At 49.1% G+C, this 23,771-nt stretch overlaps 9 protein-coding genes across 9 annotated transcripts; 7 read left to right on the top strand and 2 right to left on the bottom strand.

Moving 5' to 3' along the window:
- Positions 1–345: 345 nt before the first annotated feature.
- Positions 346–1,494, top strand: LOZ57_001131 (uncharacterized protein; the record flags this gene model as incomplete). The annotated part of the gene is made up of 1 exon (XM_049250223.1): positions 346–1,494. One exon carries the CDS (start codon positions 346–348, stop codon positions 1,492–1,494), a length of 1,149 nt encoding a protein of 382 aa, XP_049110583.1.
- Positions 1,495–1,774: 280 nt separating this feature from the next.
- On the top strand, positions 1,775–3,079 carry PHO85 (negative regulator of the PHO system; the record flags this gene model as incomplete). Its single annotated transcript, XM_049250222.1, has 3 exons — positions 1,775–1,999; positions 2,060–2,083; positions 2,141–3,079. The coding sequence occupies 3 exons, from the start codon at positions 1,775–1,777 to the stop codon at positions 3,077–3,079; spliced, it is 1,188 nt and encodes a 395-aa protein (XP_049110582.1).
- Positions 3,080–3,524: 445 nt separating this feature from the next.
- Positions 3,525–4,273, top strand: LOZ57_001129 (uncharacterized protein; the record flags this gene model as incomplete). The annotated part of the gene is made up of 2 exons (XM_049250221.1): positions 3,525–3,913; positions 3,979–4,273. 2 exons carry the CDS (start codon positions 3,525–3,527, stop codon positions 4,271–4,273), a joined length of 684 nt encoding a protein of 227 aa, XP_049110581.1.
- Positions 4,274–4,525: 252 nt separating this feature from the next.
- LOZ57_001128 (uncharacterized protein) lies at positions 4,526–6,257 on the bottom strand (the record flags this gene model as incomplete). The annotated part of the gene is made up of 4 exons (XM_049250220.1): positions 4,526–5,804; positions 5,877–6,018; positions 6,083–6,113; positions 6,198–6,257. 4 exons carry the CDS (start codon positions 6,255–6,257, stop codon positions 4,526–4,528), a joined length of 1,512 nt encoding a protein of 503 aa, XP_049110580.1.
- A 1,650-nt stretch (positions 6,258–7,907) lies between these two features.
- Positions 7,908–8,400, top strand: LOZ57_001127 (uncharacterized protein; the record flags this gene model as incomplete). Its single annotated transcript, XM_049250219.1, has 2 exons — positions 7,908–7,970; positions 8,083–8,400. 2 exons carry the CDS (start codon positions 7,908–7,910, stop codon positions 8,398–8,400), a joined length of 381 nt encoding a protein of 126 aa, XP_049110579.1.
- Positions 8,401–9,739: 1,339 nt separating this feature from the next.
- Positions 9,740–11,406, top strand: LOZ57_001126 (uncharacterized protein; the record flags this gene model as incomplete). Its single annotated transcript, XM_049250218.1, has 3 exons — positions 9,740–10,045; positions 10,116–11,057; positions 11,113–11,406. 3 exons carry the CDS (start codon positions 9,740–9,742, stop codon positions 11,404–11,406), a joined length of 1,542 nt encoding a protein of 513 aa, XP_049110578.1.
- A 1,385-nt stretch (positions 11,407–12,791) lies between these two features.
- LOZ57_001125 (uncharacterized protein) lies at positions 12,792–15,058 on the bottom strand (the record flags this gene model as incomplete). The annotated part of the gene is made up of 3 exons (XM_049250217.1): positions 12,792–13,360; positions 13,417–14,476; positions 14,549–15,058. 3 exons carry the CDS (start codon positions 15,056–15,058, stop codon positions 12,792–12,794), a joined length of 2,139 nt encoding a protein of 712 aa, XP_049110577.1.
- A 2,547-nt stretch (positions 15,059–17,605) lies between these two features.
- On the top strand, positions 17,606–19,888 carry LOZ57_001124 (uncharacterized protein; the record flags this gene model as incomplete). The annotated part of the gene is made up of 3 exons (XM_049250216.1): positions 17,606–18,281; positions 18,337–18,804; positions 18,882–19,888. The coding sequence occupies 3 exons, from the start codon at positions 17,606–17,608 to the stop codon at positions 19,886–19,888; spliced, it is 2,151 nt and encodes a 716-aa protein (XP_049110576.1).
- A 1,498-nt stretch (positions 19,889–21,386) lies between these two features.
- HSP82 (Hsp90 chaperone hsp82) lies at positions 21,387–23,620 on the top strand (the record flags this gene model as incomplete). Its single annotated transcript, XM_049250215.1, has 3 exons — positions 21,387–21,647; positions 21,708–22,324; positions 22,387–23,620. 3 exons carry the CDS (start codon positions 21,387–21,389, stop codon positions 23,618–23,620), a joined length of 2,112 nt encoding a protein of 703 aa, XP_049110575.1.
- Between the last annotated feature and the right edge of the window lie 151 nt (positions 23,621–23,771).

The raw sequence follows: 23,771 nt of genomic DNA, 5'->3' as shown, positions 1-23,771 counted from the left end.
TCGCATCCTAGGGGACTTGGTTATCTACATATGATATCTTTGTGCCCTTGGGCGCGTCTCGGAGGCAACCATCCGAGTCGAACCACAGAAGCCTTATTACTAACGAACACCACCGGGGAGCCCTCCTGCTCCACTCCCGCGACCCTGGTCTCTCTGGCCGTGCTTTTTGTGGATGAAACCCCGAGGGCGGCCTATCTCCAGGTTTTGGGAGACATATTTTCGCACCCCGGACCATCTGGCCTTTTATTGGGCTGCCTCAGCCGAACTGCAGTTTCGCTTCTCCGTGACTTTCCTTGCGGAAGACCTTCGCTAGCTCAGTCTCACTAATCCAGATATGCCTTTCTCATGACGAAACGGTTGAGAATTCCTTTCACCGCACCATTTTCACCGCCGGTCATCTTCCCATCGTCGGCCAGGACCTTATCAGGAGCCATCGACGCGGTAACCAACTTTCTCTCCGCCCCTCCATCTCCATATCTCAGGGGCATCAACGTCGGTTCAAATGCCCAAACAGTGCTTCTCACAGGTGCTGGTATCTCAGTTGCATCGGGCCTATCGGACTATCGTGGCGAAAACGGCACCTATAGACGAAATGCGGCGTACCGCCCAATTTATTTCCACGAGTTTGTGACACTACACGAGGCTAGAAAGCGGTACTGGGCACGGAGTTTTGTTGGTTATCCCACATTACGAGACTCTGTGCCAAATTCCACCCATTTTTCTATCGGAGAGCTCGGCAGGAAGGGCTACATCAGCTCCGTGATCACGCAGAACGTTGACTCGTTTCACAGCGTTGCCCATCCCCAGATTCCGGTGCTCGAGCTCCATGGCTACCTCCGATCCGTCATCTGCATCGACTGTCGCCATAAAATGCCAAGAGAAATATATCAAGAATCACTCTTGCGGCTGAACCCCGCTTGGGCAGAATTTTTGGCTCGCATCATTGAGACCGGAGCCCTGAAGACCGACGTCGCGGCAGAACAAAGGGCAAAAGGTCTGCGAGTGAATCCAGATGGGGATGTAGACATTCCTAATGCCCATTACTCAACTTTTCGTTACCCGCCCTGCCCACATTGTTTAGCTAAACCACCGCGCCGGACAGACGGAACAAAAGTGATCGTTGAAACAGAACCAGATGGTGCGTGGTCCTCGAGGTCAAATGGCGGGATTCTCAAGCCCGCGGTTGTCATGTTTGGCGAATCGGTGGATGAGACTACAAAACTGGCTGCTGAGGAAGCGATCGACGAGGCAGGCAAACTTCTGATTCTGGGAAGCAGTTTGGCAACCTTCTCCGCTTGGCGTCTAGTTGAAAGAGCACAACACCGAGGAATGTCTATTGGCATCTTGAATGTGGGCGGTGTTCGCAATGAAGTCAGCTTGTTCAAAGATGCCAATGAGAAGTCTATGCCAGTGACGCGTATGCGATGCAGTGAGAAGACCGAACATGTCCTACCTGAAGTCGTTTCGAGGCTTGACCGCATCGGCTCAATTTAAGGGCCTGAGGAAGGCCGGAGTAATATTCACTGTATAGGCTACAATTCGAAATTTTGTTTATATAATATATAGAGCTCTAGACAGACACGCTGCTCAAAAATAGAGCACCTCCATTGCTGAAACAGCGTCGGGCCAAGGGCGTTGATGCCCACTAAAATAGGCACAGGCGCTAATGGCCCACGGGCGCTTCCACGTTTCGAGGCGGCGGCCTGTTAGGTAAGAGCGCGGGGCGCTGCACCGACATCGAAATCCTCGTCAACCGGCCGGTATAAAGGCTGACATGGACAATCCTCCCGTCGCAACTCCTGTTTCTGCTACAGCTCTTGATCCCTGCATTCGTAACACCGCCTCATATCTACAGGTTGCCTCCTCACTTGCCTCGCCGTCCACCTTTCTTTTCAACGCGCGCAAGTCGCCTCCGACGGCCCCGCGATCAAAAGCTAAATCACCATCGAGCGACATGGACAAACGGCAGCAGCCTAGCTCATTTCAGCAGCTAGAGAAGGTATTCTTTATCTACTTAATATCTATATCTTCATAGCTGAGTGCTAACCACGCATTCTAGCTGGGGGAGGGAACATATGCGACGGTGAGCAGAATTTACCACTTCTCCGCTCCGTGGCCCGGAAACTAAGCCTCTAGTTAGGTATTCAAGGGACGAAACCGTCAGACTGGCGAGATGGTCGCCCTCAAAGAAATACATCTCGACTCAGAGGAAGGCACGCCGTCAACCGCGATACGAGAGATCTCGCTTATGAAGGAGCTGAAGCATGAGAACATTGTTTCGCTTTACGATGTTATCCACACGGAGAACAAACTGATGCTTGTTTTTGAATATATGGACAGAGATTTGAAGAAGTATATGGATATAAGGGGTGACCGTGGACAGTTGGACTATGCCACAATCGTATCTTTTATGCAGCAGCTCCTCCGCGGCATAGCGTTTTGCCACGAGAATCGCGTTCTGCATCGCGACTTAAAGCCCCAAAATCTTCTCATAAATAATAAGGGACATCTTAAACTTGCGGATTTTGGCCTGGCAAGAGCGTTTGGTATTCCTGTGAACACCTTTTCGAATGAGGTTGTCACCCTGTGGTACCGTGCACCAGATGTTCTGTTGGGCAGTCGAACATACAATACCAGCATCGACATTTGGTCTGCTGGTTGCATCATGGCTGAAATGTACACGGGTAGACCTCTCTTTCCTGGCACTACGAATGAAGACCAGCTGCAGAAAATCTTCCGCCTAATGGGCACACCCTCCGAGCGCTCATGGCCTGGAATCTCTCAGTTCCCGGAATACAAACCCACCTTCCACGTTTACGCTACGCAAGACCTACGACTTATTCTCCCGCAGATCGATCGGCTTGGTTTGGATTTGCTTAATCGCATGCTTCAGCTTCGGCCTGAAATGCGGATTAGTGCTGCGGAGGCCTTGCGGCACCCTTGGTTCCATGAGTTAAATCAGATGCAAGCTCAGGAAGCTCAGCATCAGGCTGCTATCCATCAGCAGCAGCAGCAGCAGCAACAACAACACATAGCTACGGGGTACGGCGGCTCAGGGCTTGTGTCACAGGGTTACTAAGAGGAGTCTAAGGGGACTGCGCGGGGTTATGGTTTGCAGCGAGGCGTTTGCTGGGGCAGTTATGCTGCTTGGGGATTTTCTTTGTATCCGTTTCCGCGTATAGATCCTTATGTTTGGCTTATGAGCTCTGCACTGTTTTGAAGCTGATACATCTTTATCCTGGTGCTCAATGCGCTTGTGATTACGTTGCCTTTCATCGTTTCCGATACCTGAAAGTACTGAAATGTTTGTGTAATTGAATAATTTCTGGATGCCAGCAACAAGGGCCCAATATAATATCACTTACTTATGATTCCGAAGTGGAAGCACATTCGTCTAAGCCCTTGAACTGGCAAAGCACAGGTTTTAGCACGTGATAGCGCGTTTTAGGGGATGCCACCTTTCGTCGCGATAATACCACCCAAATTTCTGAGACCCGAACTAAGACATCATATTCAACGACATTATGTCTTCGGTACCTCCAGTCGACGATTCGCAAGACCAAAGACAACAGGAGGGATCTCCATCTCCGCCGCCACCGGCCCCTGTGCCCCTCGCGCCCGGCCCCCGCGCATCTCGACTTCAACAAGTCTTTAGTGAAGCACTCCTTCGCACGATTCGAGCGAATTCATACGCCAATTTCTCATCCTGCTTTCCCACACCAGCCAAACACGTACCCCATAGTCTCGAGTCGGTCTGGAGACAGCTGAATGCGAAATTGGAACAGAGTGCAAGGGCGGAGTTCGACGATGTGATCCGCGAGAGGGGGGTGGTCAAAGGCCTCAATGAACTAGACCTGCTGGTCTCGCAGGCGAAGAGGAAAAAGGAACAAGGAGAGCAGGAAAGCGGTGTTGCGTAGGTTTTGATTTTTCGCTTTCTCGAATGTGGGAGATGGATTGAGGAAAAGCTGATGGATACAGGCCACATACCCTAGGGGCTACTGAGCTGTACCAGGCGCATCTCACGCCTTACCTTGCGCAGGCGCAGCAGTCGCTGGATTTGAAGCTGGAAGAGACTGAAAAACACAATATCCTGCTGGCTGAAAAGATACAGCGCCAGAAGGAGGAAATCCGACAGCTACTTGAGGGAATGGAAGCCATTGTTGGAGACATCGAGGGGGCAGCGAAGGCCATGCAGGATTTTGACCCGGATAACAGTCTACGGCAAGAAGCGGAGCGCATGGATGAAGAGATGAACTCTGTTCAGCAGAGTTGAGGAACCCAGGTCATTTTTTGGCTTTGAATCACTGCCCTGTGGACGATTTCTTCGAGACATGCAGCCGAAACATCTAAATGGAACTGAAGCCCTAAGGTTTATCGCCTCGATTATTATCTGGATATCAACCAAAGCTTTATGCGCCATGCTGCCTGCAGGTAGACTACGATATGCATTGGCCGGAGACTCGGAATGCGCAATGTGAGTGAAAACTTCAACTATATTTCCAAAAGGCAACGCGATCTGACTATATTAGAAAACGATCTCATCTGGTGCCATGCTATGTATGATTTTTTGAAAGTCTTCGCTGGTAATCAATCCATCCTCAACCATGTCGTCCGCGCTCTGAGTGAGCTCTTCTTTCGAGTCCACCAGAAGCGACTCCATCTGGGCAGAATCGCCGGACAATGTCTTGACGAGCGCCTCTCTAAACATTCCTTCTCTCTCCTCACCGGCCCATCCGTCGCGTTTTGCTATCGCCACAGCTCCCCGATAATACGTCTCGGCGTTCTTTAACAACGTTGAGGCATTGTTCGCTGCCGGTCCATAGTTCCATGGATCCTTGCCTAGGCGCCAGCGGTGCATCTCCACATCGCCCCTCGCTATGTGTATTTTTGGAAGATTCTCCCCAGTGCTAGGGAGCTTTGAGGCTGAGGTCAAAGAGTCTAGCGCGGAGGAGAGCGACGTCCACCGCAAATTCAATACCATCTTTGATTCCTCGGGGTTGTTTGGGCTATATATATCCGCTAGGGCCGAATTGAAGCTGACCAGCGCCTCTGCTTGGCTACACAAACCAGCTGGGTCGTTGGTAACATCGAGCCCGTCGGTATAGGCGTTGTTAAGTTCGTTTTTGTATGTCTCGAGGTCAATCTGGCCATTTCGATATACCGCTTCCGTGAACGCAGACACAAATCTAGCACGTGCTAAGGCGATGTCATATTTTCTATCTGTTCCTTCAGCGTAGGCGTTGATTTTCTCCCTAAGCAGATCGGAAGAATATTCTTCGATCCAGGCCAAACCGCTGCTGCCTGGATCATAGATGAGCAATCCGCACAAGGTTGCTAGTGCCTCGAGCTGGGCTATCGCCGTATCTACTAGTGTATTTTTGGTTACTGGTTCGATCACAGCTGCCCACTGCTCGGTTTGTTCGGAGGGTGGGAAAGTTGATTCAGGAGGTGGTATCTGATCTTCTTCATCAGGCATACCAGACTCAATTGCATTCATCTGTTCTTGATGTTCTGTAAATCGCAGCTCTTGTATGGCAAGGCATCTTTGAAACAGCTCTAATGCTTCCTGTAGGTCTTTGATGGCCTCGTGAGTTCGCGGTTCGGAATGACGCCTGCCTTCAGCGAACACCTCAGCAAGACTTGTTAATACTTGAGCTGTATTGAATAAGATATCAGCATTATCTTGGTTTTTACTAAGCGCCTCCCTGTGAGATTTCAGTGCAATCTGGAGAATTTCGATCATGGGCGCGGGCAACTGAGATGCAAGTTTGGGGTGCTGTGTAATCTCATATTGCACTCGAGCTCTGCCAGATTATGTTAGAAAACTTGTTTTAGGCAGTAGTTTCGTGTCATAGCTGAAGGGAAGATGTATATACTTATTGTAAGCGAGATCGAATGAGTTTGGGTACTGTTTTAATCCTGTATCATAGGTGTCGATAGCGCGCATGAAGAAGCGCATAGACTTCACGGCGTCCCCGGCGCGCCACTTTTCGCCGGCTTCTTCAAAGTTGACTCCTTCTACAGGCACTTAAAGTTAAAAAAGGTTCAATCTTTAATCAGTAGTATCGCTTCTAGAGCCTACCAGCCAGGTATTCGTCGGCAGTTTCTGGGGCCTAAGTCTATGTTTTAGCGGGATGGCTCCCAAGGGCGGTTGGGCACCATTGGCGGGGTACAATTGGGCATTGTGGCATCCTTACCGATTGCTTTGTCTTTTTTTTGGATTTCATATCCTTGAGAAGGGCTTTGGGCTTGGGCATGATGAGAGGCGGGTGAGACAATCCGTCGGTAAATTGGTCGAGAAATTTTCGGCGACTCGTATTCGACGGTCCTCGAGCCTCTGTATACTAAAATGCGGGGGCCAATATGCATGTAAGAGTTGGGGCTTCAGCTGCGGGCATCCGGTGGTTGATTGTGATGGCAAAAGTGGGATGATGAAGCTCGGGCTGATAAGATAAGGCGCCGGATCGTCCAATGTCTGTATCGCGAAGAGCCGACGCCAGCTCCTTTGAAAGTCTATTGGGATGATGGCTGGCTGCGAATGCACCGGAAGCTCTTTATTTCTCCATCTGCCTACGCACGAGCGTCAGTGCTCAGGCACCAACCAATAGCCCCCAGGTCCTTGAATCGCGACCCTGCAGCGGATCGAACACCGGGCATGCATGATAAACCGATCTGCCTGGTCGCTCGAAAAATCATCGCACAAACCGGCCGGGCACCGTGCGCAGGAGCTCACAGAGCTCAGGCCCAGCGGGAGCCTCCCGCTGGTCGGAGTCTGCAGATCGCCCTCCAGCACACCCAACACGAATGAAATGCCGGAAGCAAAAGGCGTTACACCATGCCCTGCATGCCCAGCGTCTCGATCAATCGCTGTTTTGCTGCGCTCCCTGCGTCGGCGATCGAGGGGTGGCGAGCGGCCACGGGATGGCGTCGGGGCAAGGCTGTGCCGGGCAGCGTCGCGCGCGCGAGCCAAACGGTGGGCTGAGGATGGGTTTGGCCATCCATGCGGGAGGCTAACTGCCTACTCCGTAGTTAGTTAGTTAACTAGTTAGTTGACCAGGATGCTTTGTTAACCCGCGGAAACACACGTGGTGGGAGGGAAGCGGATGCTTAAACTAACTAACTACTAACTAACCCAGGGCACGAACACGCTCGAGCAGGCAGGCCTCAGTCCACCCGCGCCCCAGCAGCAGCAGCAGCAGCAGCAGCAGCAGTAGCGGGCGATCGTCGCTCAGCGTTGCTGCCGTCTTGTTCGTGGCCTCTCCACGCTTGCTAGTTGTGGGCGGCCGATACGCAATACGCTCGCGTACGCCCGCTTTGCGCCGCCCAGCCAATCTGCGCGCCGTAATTTACCGAGCAGTACGGCCCACTGCCGGGCCATCCCTGTTTCCCACCCGTAATTCCACGCTACTCCGTACAAGCGTCGGCGCTGCGAGGGTGAAACGGCTTCATCGCTTCCCTTCGCTCCGCCTGTATGAACCCACGAGCCATTCTTTTGTCTTTCTGCCGGTCTTCTGCATTACATACTGCCCAGCCGTCCCCTTCCCCCCTCCTCTCTGTGCTCTCTTTCGCGATCTGACTGTTTTGAAACGCCTGGCTTCGGTGTCTGGTCGCTGTTGTTTCTGCGACGGCTGCACTTACGTACCGTACCTCCTGTAGGTTTCGCCGTTTGACAACCTTGATTTCGGCGCCCATCTCCTGGCTGCTACCACTCTACCTGTGTGCTCATTCCGCGGTGGCTCCTCGCCGATGTGAATGGCATCTTCACCTGCATAGTGACTAACGCTTGCACAGCCAACGTTGAATGACGACTGCCGGCCCGCAGGTATTTAAAGCACAGCCGCAACCCGTTTTCCTTCGCTCCAAGTCTCGCCTTCGACCCCTCTTCAAACAGTCGACATACCGTCATAATGCTGCCTAGAATTGGACGACGACAGTCCCTTGAGTCCCAGCGACCCATCATGGCTCCCTCGGTAAGTTCTAAGCGCCCACCATGCACCTCTGACATCACCTGTCTCCCCAGCGCTTCCTCACCGAAATCCCATGGACCGCTCGTACTAATGCCTCCAACTCCCTATTCTGTAGCAGGTTGCCTCTCAGCGAAACTCTCAGCGCTTCTCTACCATCAGCGACAATACCATCTCCAGCACCATGACAAGCGACAGCCGCCTCAATGAGATCAGAGAGCTGGGCGAAAGCCTCGAGCGCCTGGAGAACAAAAGGCTCAACCAGCAGCGCTTTGTGCCTACGGCAGAGAAGACCGATGATCTAAGTAAACTAGCCCTTGGGGCAAAAGTCGAGCGCGCCCTGAGACGAAGAATGACCAGCCAGGATGCCGTCATGCGCAAACCAATCATTTTGGAGGAGAAAAAGGGGCTGGAAGTCGCCGAAGTCCCCAACTAGACCACCCTATTTATTTATACCCGCAATTTCCTTCTACTGTAACTGTTTCCTTTTGGATAGATAATGGCCGATTGTGGCTGCATGGCATTTTCCCCCCCTCATTATACACACCCCTTTCCCTTTTACCACCCTTTGTTTTCCTTTCCACTATATCCATCTTGGGAGTTGTGCTGCTGAATCATCCAGCCATTACGTTTGCCGTGTGGAATTTCATTTCTTGATACCAGTTGCCATGCCCATTATTTGTTGATGTCTCTTATGTTATTTCTGGATTCACATCCATTGTGCTACCTACAGGAGTCAGGTTTATTATCAAGAAACACCAATAATACCCTGCGTTGAACTTATCCAGCCAGACCGTAATATGGGAATACATATGTTAGCGCTGTGTCCCAGCTTAATTATCGAGCTGTCCAAGGCAACCAATGTATCGAGCACTACCAGTAGCCGGCAAATTATAAAATAGATAATAGACGCGTGTGTGTATGTCTTTTTGGGCGACTGAAAACGCTCGTCCTGGCACGCGCTCCCGCCGATGTATGCATATCCAATAAGCCCAGAGAAAAGAATGCCGCTGTCAGGTCTCAAGTCAAGAAATAGCAAATGAGCCACGGAGCAGAAACCCCGGGCGCTTGGATGGGCAGCGGCGGCGCGAGCAGTGTTTCGGCGATCGCCCGCAGAGATTTTCGTGCGGGCTGACTCAGCGGTTCGCCGGCGGGCAGCCCAAAAAGCCGGTGTGGGGTGGCAGAACGGGCCTTCTTCAACCTTCTCCTTCCTCGATTTTCATCACACAATCTTCTTCTTCTCGCTCGACGTTCATCCAACAACGCCGTCATCGTTTGTCCGCCCCGTCGCCACCACTACCACCACTGACACCCTAGTTATCTCTTTTGTGCCCTTTCTCCGCTTCGGCTTCTTATTCATTCTCGCTGTTTTATTTAGCCTGCTCTTAATCTTCCTGAGCCCGCTTTGCCGTTCAAGAGAATTCGCTTTGACCTAATTTCTTTTCCCTCCTCCAAGCTTCCACCGGCAAAAATTTTTTATTCTCCTCCATTTCTCCATTTCTCCCTAACTACCCTTCAAACACACGTATCGCGACGTTTCTTCTTTTTCGACACGCGTGTTTTCTTCTTTTTCCTGTCTCTGGCCACACCTGCTTGATACTGTACGCCTCTGCCCAACCCAGCCCCATCTAGTTGAGCCTCATGCTAACTATTTCCTCCAGAAAAGAGATTCAGCTTTGAATTATTATTTTACCACTTGTCTACATCTCAGAGTTCCACACGCCAACAAAATACATTTGACGCATCTCAATACAACTAGGCAATTTTTCTTCACAATGGCTACTGACAACGCAGCTCACATTAATGGAAATTATGCTCAACAACCTGTGCCATATAATACCGACCCTTACCATGCAGCCAATATGCCTGCGCCTCACCAACCGGGCAATGCGTCTACTCCGGCTCCCCCTCCCCATGACCCCAAAGATATTCCAAAGGAGGAAGTTGCATGGTTCTTCGTTGAGCTGTACTACAACACCATGAGCCGCTCCCCAGATAAACTTCACCTTTTCTATTCTCGTAAATCCCAGTTTGTTGCTGGTAATGAGGCAGAGACTGTTGGCGTATCTGTTGGTCAAAATGTAAGCTTTATTCCCGCCTTTGTCACTTACTTGCCTTTTTTTTATAACTGATCATTATTTCGGCATTCAGGCCATCCGGGAACGCCTTGGGCTCTTAAATTACCAAGATACCAAAGTTAGGGTCTTGAATGTTGATTCCCAATCCTCGTTCGATAACATCGTGGTCTGTGTCATTGGCGAACTGTCCAACAAAAACGAACCTGCTCGCAAGTTTGTTCAGACCTTCGTCTTAGCTGAGCAACGGAATGGATATTACGTCTTGAACGATGTGATTCGATTTCTTGTTGATGACGATGAGGAGGAGGAGGAGGAGATCGCTGATGAGCAAACTGCTCAGGAGACCGTTGTGGCGGATACTCAAGTCGAGCCGGCTAAGGAGGATGCTCCTCCCCCTAAAATTGAGAGCCAAAGCAAGGATGTTGAAGCTAAAGCTCCAGAGGCCGAAGACCCAGCTCTTCTGCCTCTAGGCCTCGAGCCTAAAACAATCTCAGCACCAGTTCAGGTCGCTGCTACTCCTCAGACTGTTCCTGTTAGTGTGGATGCGTTGCAGAAAGAAACTCCGAAGGAGCCTGAGCCTACTCCAGTCGCGTCATCACCGAAACCTGTAACTCCCGCTGTTGAAAAGGAGAACGTTCCACCTGCAAAACCTACTTCAATGACTTGGGCTTCTATCGCTTCTTCGAACACCAGCAAGTCTGCTGCTACTGCCGCCGCCACTGCCGCCGCTGTGGTTCCTGTCGCCACTCTCGTTGCTGTGCCTAATCCTGCGCCAGCTCCGCAACCCAAAGCCGCGCCGGCTCCCGCTGAACCAGCGCCTACTACAAATGGCGAGACAGCACCAAGCCAGACATCTTCCAGCTCTGGATCTGAGTGGCAGACTGCTGGTAGAGGCCGCGATGATAACACGCTAGGATATATCAAAAGCGTCAATGACAAGGTAGATGCCGCTCATCTCAAACAGACTCTTCAACGCTTTGGAAAACTTAAGTATTTTGATGTAAACCGTCATCGGGTATGTAACTCTAGCGTCTCCCTTACTTCAATTGTGACTAATACATACTTCTTAGGGCTGCGCCTTCATTGAATTCGCCGATGCCGCAGGTTACAAAGCTGCGGTTGCTGCAAACCCCCACCAAATCGGTACTGAACGTATCGTAGTTGAGGAACGACGACGGACTAATAATTACAGTGGAAATACTCCGTTTGGCGCTGGTAGAGGAGGCGCCACGCGTGGCCGTGGCGATCGTACCGCTAACCAAGGTCGTGGCGGATTTCAAAAAGACTCTGGACGCTATACTCCTCGAGGTGGCCGCGGCGGTACAATGACTCCCAAGGGCCGTCCCCAATCTCAGGCTGCCTAATTCTTTCGTTTTCTCGCCTTTTATGAATTCTAAAATATCGAGCTTGATGGGGCTTTTTGTTTTGTACAGTTCACCGCATGCATGGATGTACGACCAACATTTATGCTCTCCAGGGGTTTTTTTTCCTTTAGGAGTAACATGGTGATGGCATTTTCAGGCGGTTGGAAAAGCTTACTTTTCTTCTATTTACCCTGTATTCCTATTTGCTGGCTGTTTCTGATAATTTCCTTTGAAAACACGGCTTTACTGTTGCATTTGTTATTTTATGGATGCCTTTGAATTGATGTTTGCTTGATATTATCTAGCGATCATGAGAATTCTCTTGTTACGTGCAATATGACATATTCCTTCTTCTCTGGGCGCTTTTGCAAGCATTCTGTATTCAGATTCAGTTTTGTACTACATTTTTTCATTGCCCTTTAGTTTCTCTATCACTCTGTTTTACACTACATAGTTATTTTTCAGTTTTTATTCTATTTTCTACTTTTCGCGCTTTCTTCTGAACAAAAGAATCAGTCATGCTTACTAAAAGCAACGGGTATATGTTGACGTCTAAATTGGATAAACAGTGGTTCAACTGCCCCAGTGGAAGACTGCGTGACCTTTATTCGGACGCTGCGGGGGATAGAAACGCTGGGTTCTGTGAACTGTGCTAAGCAGAGTGGAAAGCGCTGAAAAACTTGATTCTTATTCAAATAAATAACTGAATTAAGCAACGTGTCCATACCATATATATCACTGCTTATTTCTGTGGATTAAATACTTTCATTAATGGGAAAATAGCCCCGATAATTCGATGGCGGTGCTACTGGAAATTATAAAACGAACGAATATATTAGTTGAATAGCACAATATCTAATTATTTACAATCGCGTCTTTTATCACATAATATGGACAAAAAAAAGACATCACAGAATGTTGTAGTATATACTGAATATTTCATGTTCAAGAGGTAAAGGAAAAGGGCCCTCTCGAAATTAGATAAGAATCAGATGGACATAAAAGAAGATAAAGTGAAACAAACATTTGGCATGAAGAAAACACTCAGACACCCACCCGTTCTTTCACAAAATCTCCGAGAAAACGACCTGCGAAGCAAGAAAGCGGAGTAAACTAGAATGCAGACACAGACAAAAGAAACAGGGTGACCCGCCATATGCACCGGTTCTGTCAGGATCTTTGCAGTATAAGAGATACGTTACTAGAACACTGTAATATTCACGCATCCCACCATTTTAAACATTAGAATATCCCAGTTTGCAGGTAGGAAGTGATGCCTCAGACATCTCGTCGTAAGAAAAAAAAGTCACGCAGTAAGGACTAAAACAGAATATTGACAATAAAGAAGAGAGAAAGGCTGGTTGAAGATTTGGAGTGCCGACGCTTTATCTCGTGGTCTCTGACCCCCCGCTTTCGGCGTGTGCCACGTCAGGAGTCGTTGAAACGGTAGTTGTAGACCTAGGAGAGGCCTCAGTTTTAGCTTGATCGCTGCCGTCATTAGCGCCCGCCGTACACGCTGTACTTTTGCTGGTGGCACCTTGTAACTTTTTTTCTGCCTCTTCTAATTTCTTCTTTGTCTCTGAGAGCTCCTTTTCTAAAGTCTTGATGTAAACGATGGCGAGTTCCACAGTACTAGCTTTACTGATGGGCTGGTGCGAAGCCGGCTTGTCCGGTTTGGATGACCCTGCTCCGCCTTCAGCATTCTTGTCTTTGTCTTTATCTTTACTCTTATCATATGCCAAATAAGGAGGTAATAGACTTTCTATTTCCTTAAGTGCTGTGTTAATACGATTACGCCGTCCTTGTTCGGCAAGTTTGTGATTTGTGCGCTTCGAGCTCAAATTTTCAGCTAGGGCCTCTGGGTAGATAACGCCAGGAAGAAGAGTCCCTTCGAGAATGTGCTGATAATTGGATTTCGATGCAAGATAAAGGGCAGATGTCTCTGAGGATAGGCCTAAGAAGTAGGTAAGTGAATCGGAACAAACTAAGAACTAGCTATGTTTTCTATACCTTCTCCCCGAATAAGGGGTTGAATACTAGGGCTGATCTTTGGTCTCAATGCAGGGCTGATTTGCGACGTGCTAGCACTCTGTCGCTTCTTGGACGTCCTTCCTCCAGGTCTTGTATCCGTTCGTTTCAGCCCAACAGGCCCCATTGGAGATTTCATGGCGCCTATTTGTGGACTTGGAGTCACTGAGGCGGTTCCCGGACCGCTGATATCGTTCAAGGACCTAAGGACCGGCGTTCGTTTCGATGTCAATTTCGGAGTCGGCTGATTTATTCCGGTCAGCGTACTACTCGTTACAGTAGCAGCTGGATCAACATTCGTTGCGGGTTCAGGGAGAGTAATATCCTCCATTGCCTCCTCTGGAACATTGCACACTATTACAGAGCCGGTACGAGAAAATTGTACGCTGGGGTCGATGGGGCTTGCCTGCTTTGGTAGGTTCATTAATGTCGCTGGAGTAGCAGCTTCCATGGACTTTTGCTCCATACTCGGGTCACGTGCTGTTATAAAAGGAGACTTGAAAGCGCGTGGAATTGCGGGTGGGGGCATCAAAGGCTCCGCTAATGGCTCCGGGGATACAGAATCCTGGCCTGAGCTCTCATTACTACTGCCATGATGGGAGCCAACTCTTTTTGAGGCCAAAGATGGATCCTGGGAGCTATCTTTATTCCAAATGCGGGAGTCATTTCCAGAAAGAATAGCTGATCCTGGATGGGACCTTTGGCGGCTACTCATAGGCCTCATAGAAGGGGACTGGCGAAGTAGTCGGGAATTCGGCTTCGATACAAGCGATGATTTACGCCTATGCCTTCTAATAATAGCTGGCGAAGAAGGTGCGGTGCTTGCTGGCAAAGGTGGCTTCATTTCTGGCTGCGATACCATAAAGCCCATCTCCATACTCGCAGCTGGATTGAACATGAATCCATTCCCATGCGGATGGTGAGCCTCCAGAGCAGGGGAAGTCAACGGAGTGAGATATTCTCCTGGGGTGGCGTACTCTGGAAATCGGAGTTGTTGTTCCAGGGGCGTCATGGCAGGAGAGATCAATGGGGTAAAAGCGCTCTTAAAGAAGCGAATGGGTTAGTTAAAAGTGGCGAAGGTATTTGAAAAAACGAAAGTATGAGGAATAAATACCTGGTCCTCGGTTGCTCTGGTGTAGGGTTCATATCGTCGTTGGATTCCTGTGTCTAATGGAGGAGGATGTCGTGCAATACCGCCGTGTAACTCAGTGCTGTTTGGTGTAGGTGGGACAAACTGGTTATATACTTGAGGTACAATGCCATCTTGAGTCTGTTGCCGCTGTTTCTGTATGTAGAAATGCGATGGGTTCACCTGTTGCATAGAGCTTGCAGCCGGCAGGCCAATGGGCGGCATTTGTTCCACAAACGATGAGGGTGGGTACTGTTGAGGCTGCGAAGTCTGAATGCCCTCCATTGCTATCAGTTGAGTGTCTCGCACCATCGAGACGGAGGCCTGCGATGCAGCAGTCGTGATAGCCTGGCCATTCTGGTCGGCGGCATTTTCCAGGTCAGTCAAGTCAAAAGTAAAGTCCAGTAGATTAGTGAAGTCCTCGCTGGGTGCGGAGAGAATAGATTCGTCGGGCATATGGTCAGACCATGCTGCCAGCGAGGAGTCTTGATTCATCGTAGCTGAAGTCCCAATTGTGCGTTCTCAAGACGTTTGCGAGCTGCACCGATGGCGGGAGGCGACGTTATCGGGAGGGCGGGGATGGTGACGCGGGTGGCGGTTGTCAGGAAATCAGGACTGAAACGATCAGACCATTATTCGTCGGGCCAGCGCAGTCACGTATCAGGCGCGATGAGCATACCGAGGCCGGCGATGGGCATGTTTTCCGGGGCGTAAGAGAAGAGTCGCGGAGCGGGAACGTCGAAGAGAGTTTTGGCTCGAACGACGGTGGGGAGGGAGGGCTGCCGAATCGGGGCTAGGGTGCCGAGACGTAGTCATCAGGTAATCTCGGCTAGCGCAACCCTAAATGGGCAACCAACTAATGCTCGACATCTCGAATCTGCGAATCTGCCTTGTGGAGAGACGCAACAACTTGGGCCCCGCGATCCGCGCGCTTTGGCAGCGGGCTCTAGATCCACTGCTGGAAAAGGCTTTGTTCTTGTTCCACACTATACTAGGAATGCACATAAGTACTCTTTTTTGACAGCACACCAGCCACCGCTGCGTTGACTAGTCTGCCGTACGGAGTACTTGCAAACTGGACGGAACGCCAAATCCACGTTCGTGCATGGCCCCAAGCTTGATCCGTTTCTCCATCTTCACCTGCAGCCAATGGCATCTGCCCGGGATTAACCGAAAAGGGCATGGCAAATGCAGCTCTTGCAGACGGCCAAGCAGAGCGACAGGGCTCTCTCGTCGGGTGGCCACTGGTGCTTGTCTTCCCGCTTTAACTTACCTCATACAGACGCGAAAAAAGCACATAATACCACTCGTGGTCCGTTCCCTTGTTGGGCAACCAAATATCCTGATTCCTACTACATAATTTGAAGCGTCCGGAATACGGAGTACGTACGCAACATCCTCCCCCAGCGTCTCATTATTGGCAGCCATGTTGCCTTTATTGCGTCGCTGCGTGATTTACTCAGCACGATTTCAATATCTGGACAAAAATGCCGCGATTTGCGCTGTGGCATTTATCTGTGGATTACTCATCTCAATTCCCTGTCGCACCTTCGCTTCTTTTGTTTTCCTCTGCGTCTACGGAGTACCCTTTGAGTCGCCTTCGAGTAACTTTACGTTTTACAGAATACTCCGTACTCGGCTTTCATTTAAGTTCGTTACTAGTTTCTGCACTAATTATATTTTAGCGTCCTTATTAAATACCTCCCGCTGCTGGAGATGGCGATAACGGCTCCATCTAAATGCGAAGAACGCAATGATAACGATACAGCGAATTTTGAACTCTATGCGAACACTAGGAGTGAAGATTGTGAGGTCGAAGAGAACGAGGAACTATGGGCAGAATTATGGTATCAATCTAACTCCCCGTGTCTTTTATCCCTTTGCCTTAGCGAGGTGCTCAATAGAAGAACATGAATAAGGCAGGCCAGTATGACTTTTCTACTGTCTGGATGGCCCAGAATCTTAAGAGAGATGAACCCTAATAATCATCTCTAGCAGACATTCAGGAGAAAACGAAACTAATATATCACAATGCATTCGAAACTTCTCTCCTGTAGCTTGTTAGATACATTTTTACTTCAGGGAAATAAATCCCATGAAAACTTGGTACTCCCATTGATTGGGCCTTGCCTTGCTACTGTTATAACAAAAACAAGAATAATGCCCAAAGCTACCCGTATATCGACTGTAAGGCAAATACTAAAGACCTTGGAATACCTACACAGAGCTGGAATTGTACATCGTAGTACGTATAGCCTTGTCTTTGTCTCCAACAGGTATTCAGGAAACTTGAACGGCAGAAATTGTATGTGAAGGATGATTTCTCTCTGAAGAATTCCAATTATAAGACACTTGGCGGCCCACCACTCAAGCAAATCCTACCATTTGTAACCCTTTTTTGAAGGAAAATTGTTCCGCCTCTTGAGACTTGTGAAGTTTACATACTGGGAGCTTCTGGCCTGCCTATGAAACCTGATGATCCGTGACCCCAAGCAACTACAACCCCCCTCCCCCCGTTACGGGGTTACAGCCAGAATGGTGTTTGGGCGGGTTATATAATTATGTAGTTAACTAGTCGTAGTTGTTGCCACCTAGAAAGCCTGGGAGCTTTGGATCGTTTGTGCAGTACCGTACAGGCATATATGCACTGTAAGGGGTACATACAAACGTATGGTTCTGGAGTAAACCAGCACAGTACTTCGGCTCCATACTTACATAAAAGAATACATGGTCAAATAAGCGTTGAAAGCTTCTTCGGAAGTGATACTTCATATTAACTTGCTTTTGGGCAGCCAAGAGGCGTGTCGGCGGGTAACTCCTCCGTAGTGTACCCTGTGCGTCGTTAGCTCCCAACCCCACGTAATTTGGGCGCGGATGCCTGAGGGGCCCGCATGACGATGGCAGAAACATGACGGCCACAAAACAAGTCGCCATCACACACTCTCCAGCAACTACAGGGCCGACTGGATTTCGAAGAATTTTTCTCTGCTGAATCACCCACCTTGAGGCTCGTTCCTGATTTAGCCGCTTCCTCGCCCAACAATGTGGCACGCTGCGGCGGATCGACCGCACCCTAGCCCCCGCAAGCAATCGATTTCTCGTCGCGCCGGGACCGAGTCATATGCCCAGCCCGAATCCTTTTTTCTCTTGCGGCGGGACGATATGGACCATTCAGAGATGGCTGGATATGGGCGGCTACAAGATACTGCATATGGAGTACAAAGCCTCGACGAGGCCCCTAGGACTCCTGAGAAAGAGCCTCAAATGCCACCACATGACGAAAGGTATGAGCTAGAGGATGATATGAGACCTACCACTCTATGTAGGACAGCCACGGCCAGACCGATCAACACCAGTGAGGCCGAACCGAGAAAGCTGCCTTTGGCCGTTGCAGATAGTCAAATACTGGATAACGTACCATCCCTCCCTTTAACTCCTTTAATACCCGGGTCACCCGTTGCACTGGGATCGTTAAATGGAAGCCCTGAGTCGATTTCTACCCGGTCATTCCGTCGATCTGATGATATCTCAATATCCGACGAAACTAGCAGCCGCGCATTAGAATCTAGCGATGACGAAGCCTTAGAAGGCAGGAGTTTCCTTCAGAGCAGCGCTCCACAACTTGTAATGCCGAGCATACGGATGCCCAGTCGACGACCATTTACGGATAGAGGTAAATCTCTTGGAAGGCTAAAGGTTATGGTTGCTGGTAGCACAGGTAGGTTGGACTGGATTGATTGAGTATACACTGTTTTACATATATATTTCTACAGGTCTTGGGAAAACGTCCCTGTTAAAGTCCATTGTGCAAACTTGCGAAGATATCGTTCATGTCGACCCTCTTCCTCAAAATACGTCACATACTCGCCATAGCACTTCTAAACAAGCCGACATTTTCCCTGTCGCCAAACCTCGACGGCCGCGGGCCATCCCATCAGTGACAGAAGTTTACGCAAGTACTAAGCCATATCCAGCATGGTGGTCAGATCTTGAAGACTCGAGAGTGTTGCGGAGGAGGAAGAGTCTAGGCGATGTTGTTCTGGAGCGAAATATTTGTTTTGTGGATACCCTCAACTCGGGTACGAATCGACACGATCAGACTGGTTTGGAGATTCAGTACATGATGAAGCAGTTTCATAGGGCTACCGCCGCAATTGATTCCACGAATGCTGACCTTCAAAGCCTACTCAGCGGGAATGGGGGTGCTCAGGTTGATGCTATACTATACCTCATTTCTGACGGTACGTATACATTTTGTAAAGATCTTAATTCGTAGCTATGTTTCTTGATTTCTATGATAACTGACCCCTTTTGGTAGATACCATTACGTCTGATATTCAATGCATAAAGCGTCTATCGGAGTTCAGCAATGTGATCCCGTTGATTGCCAAGGCTGATACACTTTCTACAAGTCAGATACAAAAATTGAAGACATCATTTCTCCAAAAAATGAGAGAGCATGGCATCCGAACTTTCTTTGGGCACCCATCACCGGAGGAACATGATTCTTCCACTCCATTGGCTCCATTCTCAGTCTCATCTGCAACCGCAAATGACGATGAGATGATGGATGCAAGTGTTTTGATGAGCCCCGAGTATGTACAACCTCTAGTAGCGTCTGAGCTGGGCCTACTTATCGACAGAATGTTCACCCAAGACAATTTCACTTGGTTTCGACATTCAGCGGCAAAAAAGCTAGTCCAATCCTGCAGTTCGCGTGAGCCCCTACGTGCAAAAGAGTTGGCTTCCACAAGCTCTACGATATCGGACCTTGGCATCTCCCAGTTTAATACTCCATTTTCATCTATTTCCAACTCGCAGGTTCTCGAAGCTCGTCGGCACGGGGGTGGCCTTTCGGAATACGCCTTAGCTAGGGTATCCGACTTTACACAGCGTGAGGAGAACTTCGCTCAAGTTAAGCTCGCAAAATGGGCAATAGACTTGCAAAACAGTCTTCAGAATGAAAGAAAACAATATGTGAGGCTAGCTCAGAACGAAAGAGTGGCGTGGTTAACTGAGCGGCTGGACGAATGTGTGACTGACGGAACGCTTGTCCCCATTGGACAAGTTTCTTCTTTCCAGAAAGAAAAGGGCGTTCTAACGTTGCAAAGACATGATGGCCGGCATCTCCAATACTGCGTTGCCGGCATGAGCCCGCATGACCCCCTTGGGTTGATTCGAATGAAAGAAAATATGAAACGGCGAGGATGGGTTGTACTCCAGGTCATCGGAGGCGTAGGCGTGGTGGGAGGGCTAGCATTTTGGCTTGCAAAAACATTGGGATATGTATCTCAGGATCTCTCAAACTGGGTTCGAATTTTTTAATTAGCGACGGGCTAGCTCTCATGGACTGAGCTGCGTATTGCTTATTGACATCCTAATATGCATACACGGCCTATCTGGCATCAATTCTTCAGGTTGGCGGCTTTCAGGTGTCATACGGCGTGGATTTGCCTTATATTTACGATATATGTCTTATTCTATTGGAGTTAGCACATGGACGTTTGACAAATGTTTTTTAGCATGCATTTCTATATTTCAGATGCCCTGTATTTTTGATTTTTGTGGCTGCGTCTAATTTCCCCCTTTTCCCTTGAAGCGGTCGGCGGAGCGCGGCGGGGTGGAATTTAGGGTTTCCGAGCGCGCAGCGGCTGAAGAACGGTCTAGATCTTGGCGAGGGTTCCGCCCTTCGCCAGCCAAACGCAGCCACCCAATCTGTGGTAGGTGGAGAGTGGCGAGGAATGGAAAATTCTGTTCAGGCGAATTGGTTTATTCTTTACTGGTTCATATAGGAGGTGGGAGCTTGTTGGGAGCTAATATGGATATCCTTTAACATTTTACGGGATTAACTACCTCTCCGTAGCTATTCATATTCCGTACTCCGTACATGTCAACAGTTACAGACGGTGGACAACTATACACCGAATGCCATGGAACTTTCGCGTACTGATTGTGTAGGGCTTCCACTTTGAGTTAGATAGACGTTGGCATCAAACGGGATGAGCTGCCCGTCTACCCACTAGTTAACCACGCAGAATCGTTTATAACTTCCCAACATTGTCAGATGGCATATCGGATGCAATCCTCCTCTTGCAACCGCCCGCTGGCAAAACTTTGGCGCACTTAAGGATACCTAAGATGTTGGTAGAGCTTAGACACAGCAGACATAAAGGGAAAAATGGTAAGCAGTGCTCTAGTTATATGCGGAGTCCCAGTGGTAGGGTCAAGGCGTAACTAGACAGTCAAGCCCAAACAGGATTCACAATTCAACCAACGGGACAAAACGACGCACCACCCTGTCCGCATCCCATTGTCAACAGCAGCCCATTCCCAACACCGCCGTGGTTGTTCTAGCTACATTGCCGCCTTTGATGGCGGGGGTGTCGTTACCTTGGAAACCTGGGTCGCTAGCCCGAAGCGGCCTAGTTCCGGCTGCTGGCGGTGCGAAGCACCCCATGGAAGTTGGTGGAAGATTCGCTTAGGCTCTCTCAAGCTCCAGAGATTTATTTCTTCTTTGCTGCCTCGCCCTCGCTCGTCTCTTCCTCTTCTTCACACTATCCCTCACTTCTTCAACTCCTCTCCTCGCTTCGCCAGTTTTTACTACCTCTCCAGCTATCCTTTGTTATCTTCCCCGCCTTCTATCTAGATTAATGTGAGTCGTGCTGCTTCTGCTCTTCCTCTTCAGCAAGTTCACTTTGCTCTTCTTCACGAGATTCATGCTCTATTGCATGTTAGCTTTGGAATCCTAGTTATCATAAGCCTATCGCAGATTTTGTGCTAATTTATCCCGCTTTTCGCAGAATCAGCGTTTCATTCAAGCATCATGGCGTCTGAAACCTTTGAGTTCCAGGCTGAGATCTCTCAGCTCCTTTCTCTTATCATCAACACTGTCTACTCGAACAAGGAAATTTTCCTTCGAGAGTTGATTTCCAACTGTTCTGATGCTCTCGATAAGATCCGCTATGAGGCTCTCTCGGACCCAAGCAAGCTCGACTCCAACAAGGATCTCCGCATCGATATCATTCCCGATAAGGATAACAAGACCCTTACCATTCGCGACACTGGTATTGGTATGACCAAGGCTGTATGTATTACGTTCACTTTGCTTTTATAATACGTAATATCTGCTTACGATTGACACTAGGATCTCGTTAACAACCTTGGTACCATCGCCCGCTCTGGCACCAAACAATTCATGGAAGCCCTCACTGCTGGCGCTGATATCTCTATGATCGGTCAATTTGGTGTTGGATTCTACTCCGCTTATCTTGTTGCTGATAAAGTTACTGTTATCTCCAAACACAACGATGACGAACAATACATTTGGGAGTCCAGCGCTGGTGGTACCTTCACCTTGACCCAGGATACCGAGGGCGAGGCACTTGGCCGTGGTACCAAGATCATTCTTCACCTCAAGGAAGAACAAACCGACTACCTCAACGAAAGCAGAATCAAGGAGGTCGTTAAGAAGCACTCCGAATTTATCTCCTACCCTATCTATCTCCATGTTTTGAAGGAGACCGAGAAGGAGGTGCCAGATGAGGACGCCGAAGAAACCAAAGCCGACGAAGATGACAAAAAGGAGGCCAAAATCGAAGAAGTTGATGACGAAGAAGAGGAAAAGAAGGCTAAGAAGACCAAAAAGATCAAGGAATCTAAGATCGAGGAGGAAGAGCTTAACAAAACCAAGCCTATCTGGACTCGCAATCCTGCTGATATTACTCAAGAGGAATACGGCTCCTTCTACAAGACTCTTTCAAAGTAAGTGATGCTTTAGATATTTACATTCGTTGTTAGTAAGTTTCATTCTAACATATTTCCAGTGATTGGGAGGATCATCTTGCTGTTAAACACTTCTCCGTTGAAGGTCAACTCGAATTCCGTGCCATCCTTTTCGTTCCCAAACGTGCCCCATTCGACCTATTCGAGACCAAGAAGACTAAGAACAATATCAAGCTTTACGTCCGTCGTGTCTTCATTACTGATGATGCCACTGAGCTCATTCCTGAGTGGCTCAGCTTCATCAAGGGCGTGGTTGATTCCGAAGATCTCCCACTCAACTTGTCTCGTGAGACCCTTCAGCAGAACAAGATTATGAAAGTCATCAAGAAGAACATCGTCAAGAAGTCTCTTGAGCTCTTCAACGAAATTGCCGAGGACCGTGAGCAGTTCGACAAGTTCTACACCGCTTTCAGCAAGAACATCAAGCTTGGTATCCATGAGGATTCTCAGAACCGCCAGGGTCTTGCTAAGCTCTTGCGCTTCAATTCTACCAAGTCTGGCGACGAGACTACTTCCCTCACTGACTATGTTACTCGTATGCAAGAGCACCAGAAGCAGATGTATTACATCACTGGCGAATCTCTCAAGGCTGTTCAGCAGTCTCCATTCCTCGACTCTCTCAAGGAAAAGAATTTCGAGGTCTTGTTTTTGGTTGACCCAATTGATGAATACGCCATGACTCAGCTCAAGGAGTTCGACGGCAAGAAGCTCATTGATATCACCAAGGATTTTGAATTGGAGGAGACTGAGGAAGAGAAGACGGCCCGCGAGGCTGAAGAAAAGGAGTACGAAGGTCTTGCTAAGGCACTCAAGAATGTTTTGGGTGAAAAGGTCGAGAAGGTTGTCGTTTCCCACAAATTGATCGGTGCCCCTTGTGCCATTCGCACTGGCCAGTTCGGTTGGTCTGCCAACATGGAACGTATCATGAAAGCCCAGGCTCTCCGTGATACTTCAATGAGCGCTTACATGGCTTCCAAGAAGACTTTCGAGATCTCTCCCCGTTCGCCTATCATCAAGGAGTTGAAGAAGAAGGTCGAGCAGGATGGTGAGAACGACCGTACTGTCAAATCTATTACCCAGCTTCTCTACGAGACCTCCCTCCTTGTTTCTGGTTTCACCATCGATGAGCCTGCCGGTTTCGCTGAGCGCATTCACAAGCTCGTCTCTCTCGGTTTGAATGTTGATGAAGAGCCTGAAGTCACCGAGGAGAAAGCTGCCGATACCGCTGCTCCTGCCGAAGTCGCTGGTGAAAGCACCATGGAAGAGGTTGACTAAATATTCCGATGAAAGATGATTACGAAGTTTTCTCTTTTTTTCTACTTTTTCATGCAAACGAAAATACACTGGGGTTCGGGATAAAAGCTAGGTCAAGCGGTTATGTCTTTCAGGTGATGCAAATATTCCTCATCCCCTTCTGATGCTTTAA

This window comes from Ophidiomyces ophidiicola, assembly GCF_022830035.1.
Source record: "Ophidiomyces ophidiicola strain CBS 122913 chromosome Unknown scaffold_3, whole genome shotgun sequence".
Lineage (NCBI taxonomy): Eukaryota > Fungi > Ascomycota > Eurotiomycetes > Onygenales > Onygenaceae > Ophidiomyces > Ophidiomyces ophidiicola.
The sequence above is the reverse complement of the archived record's forward strand: the minus strand, read 5'-3'. Positions and strand labels throughout refer to the sequence as shown.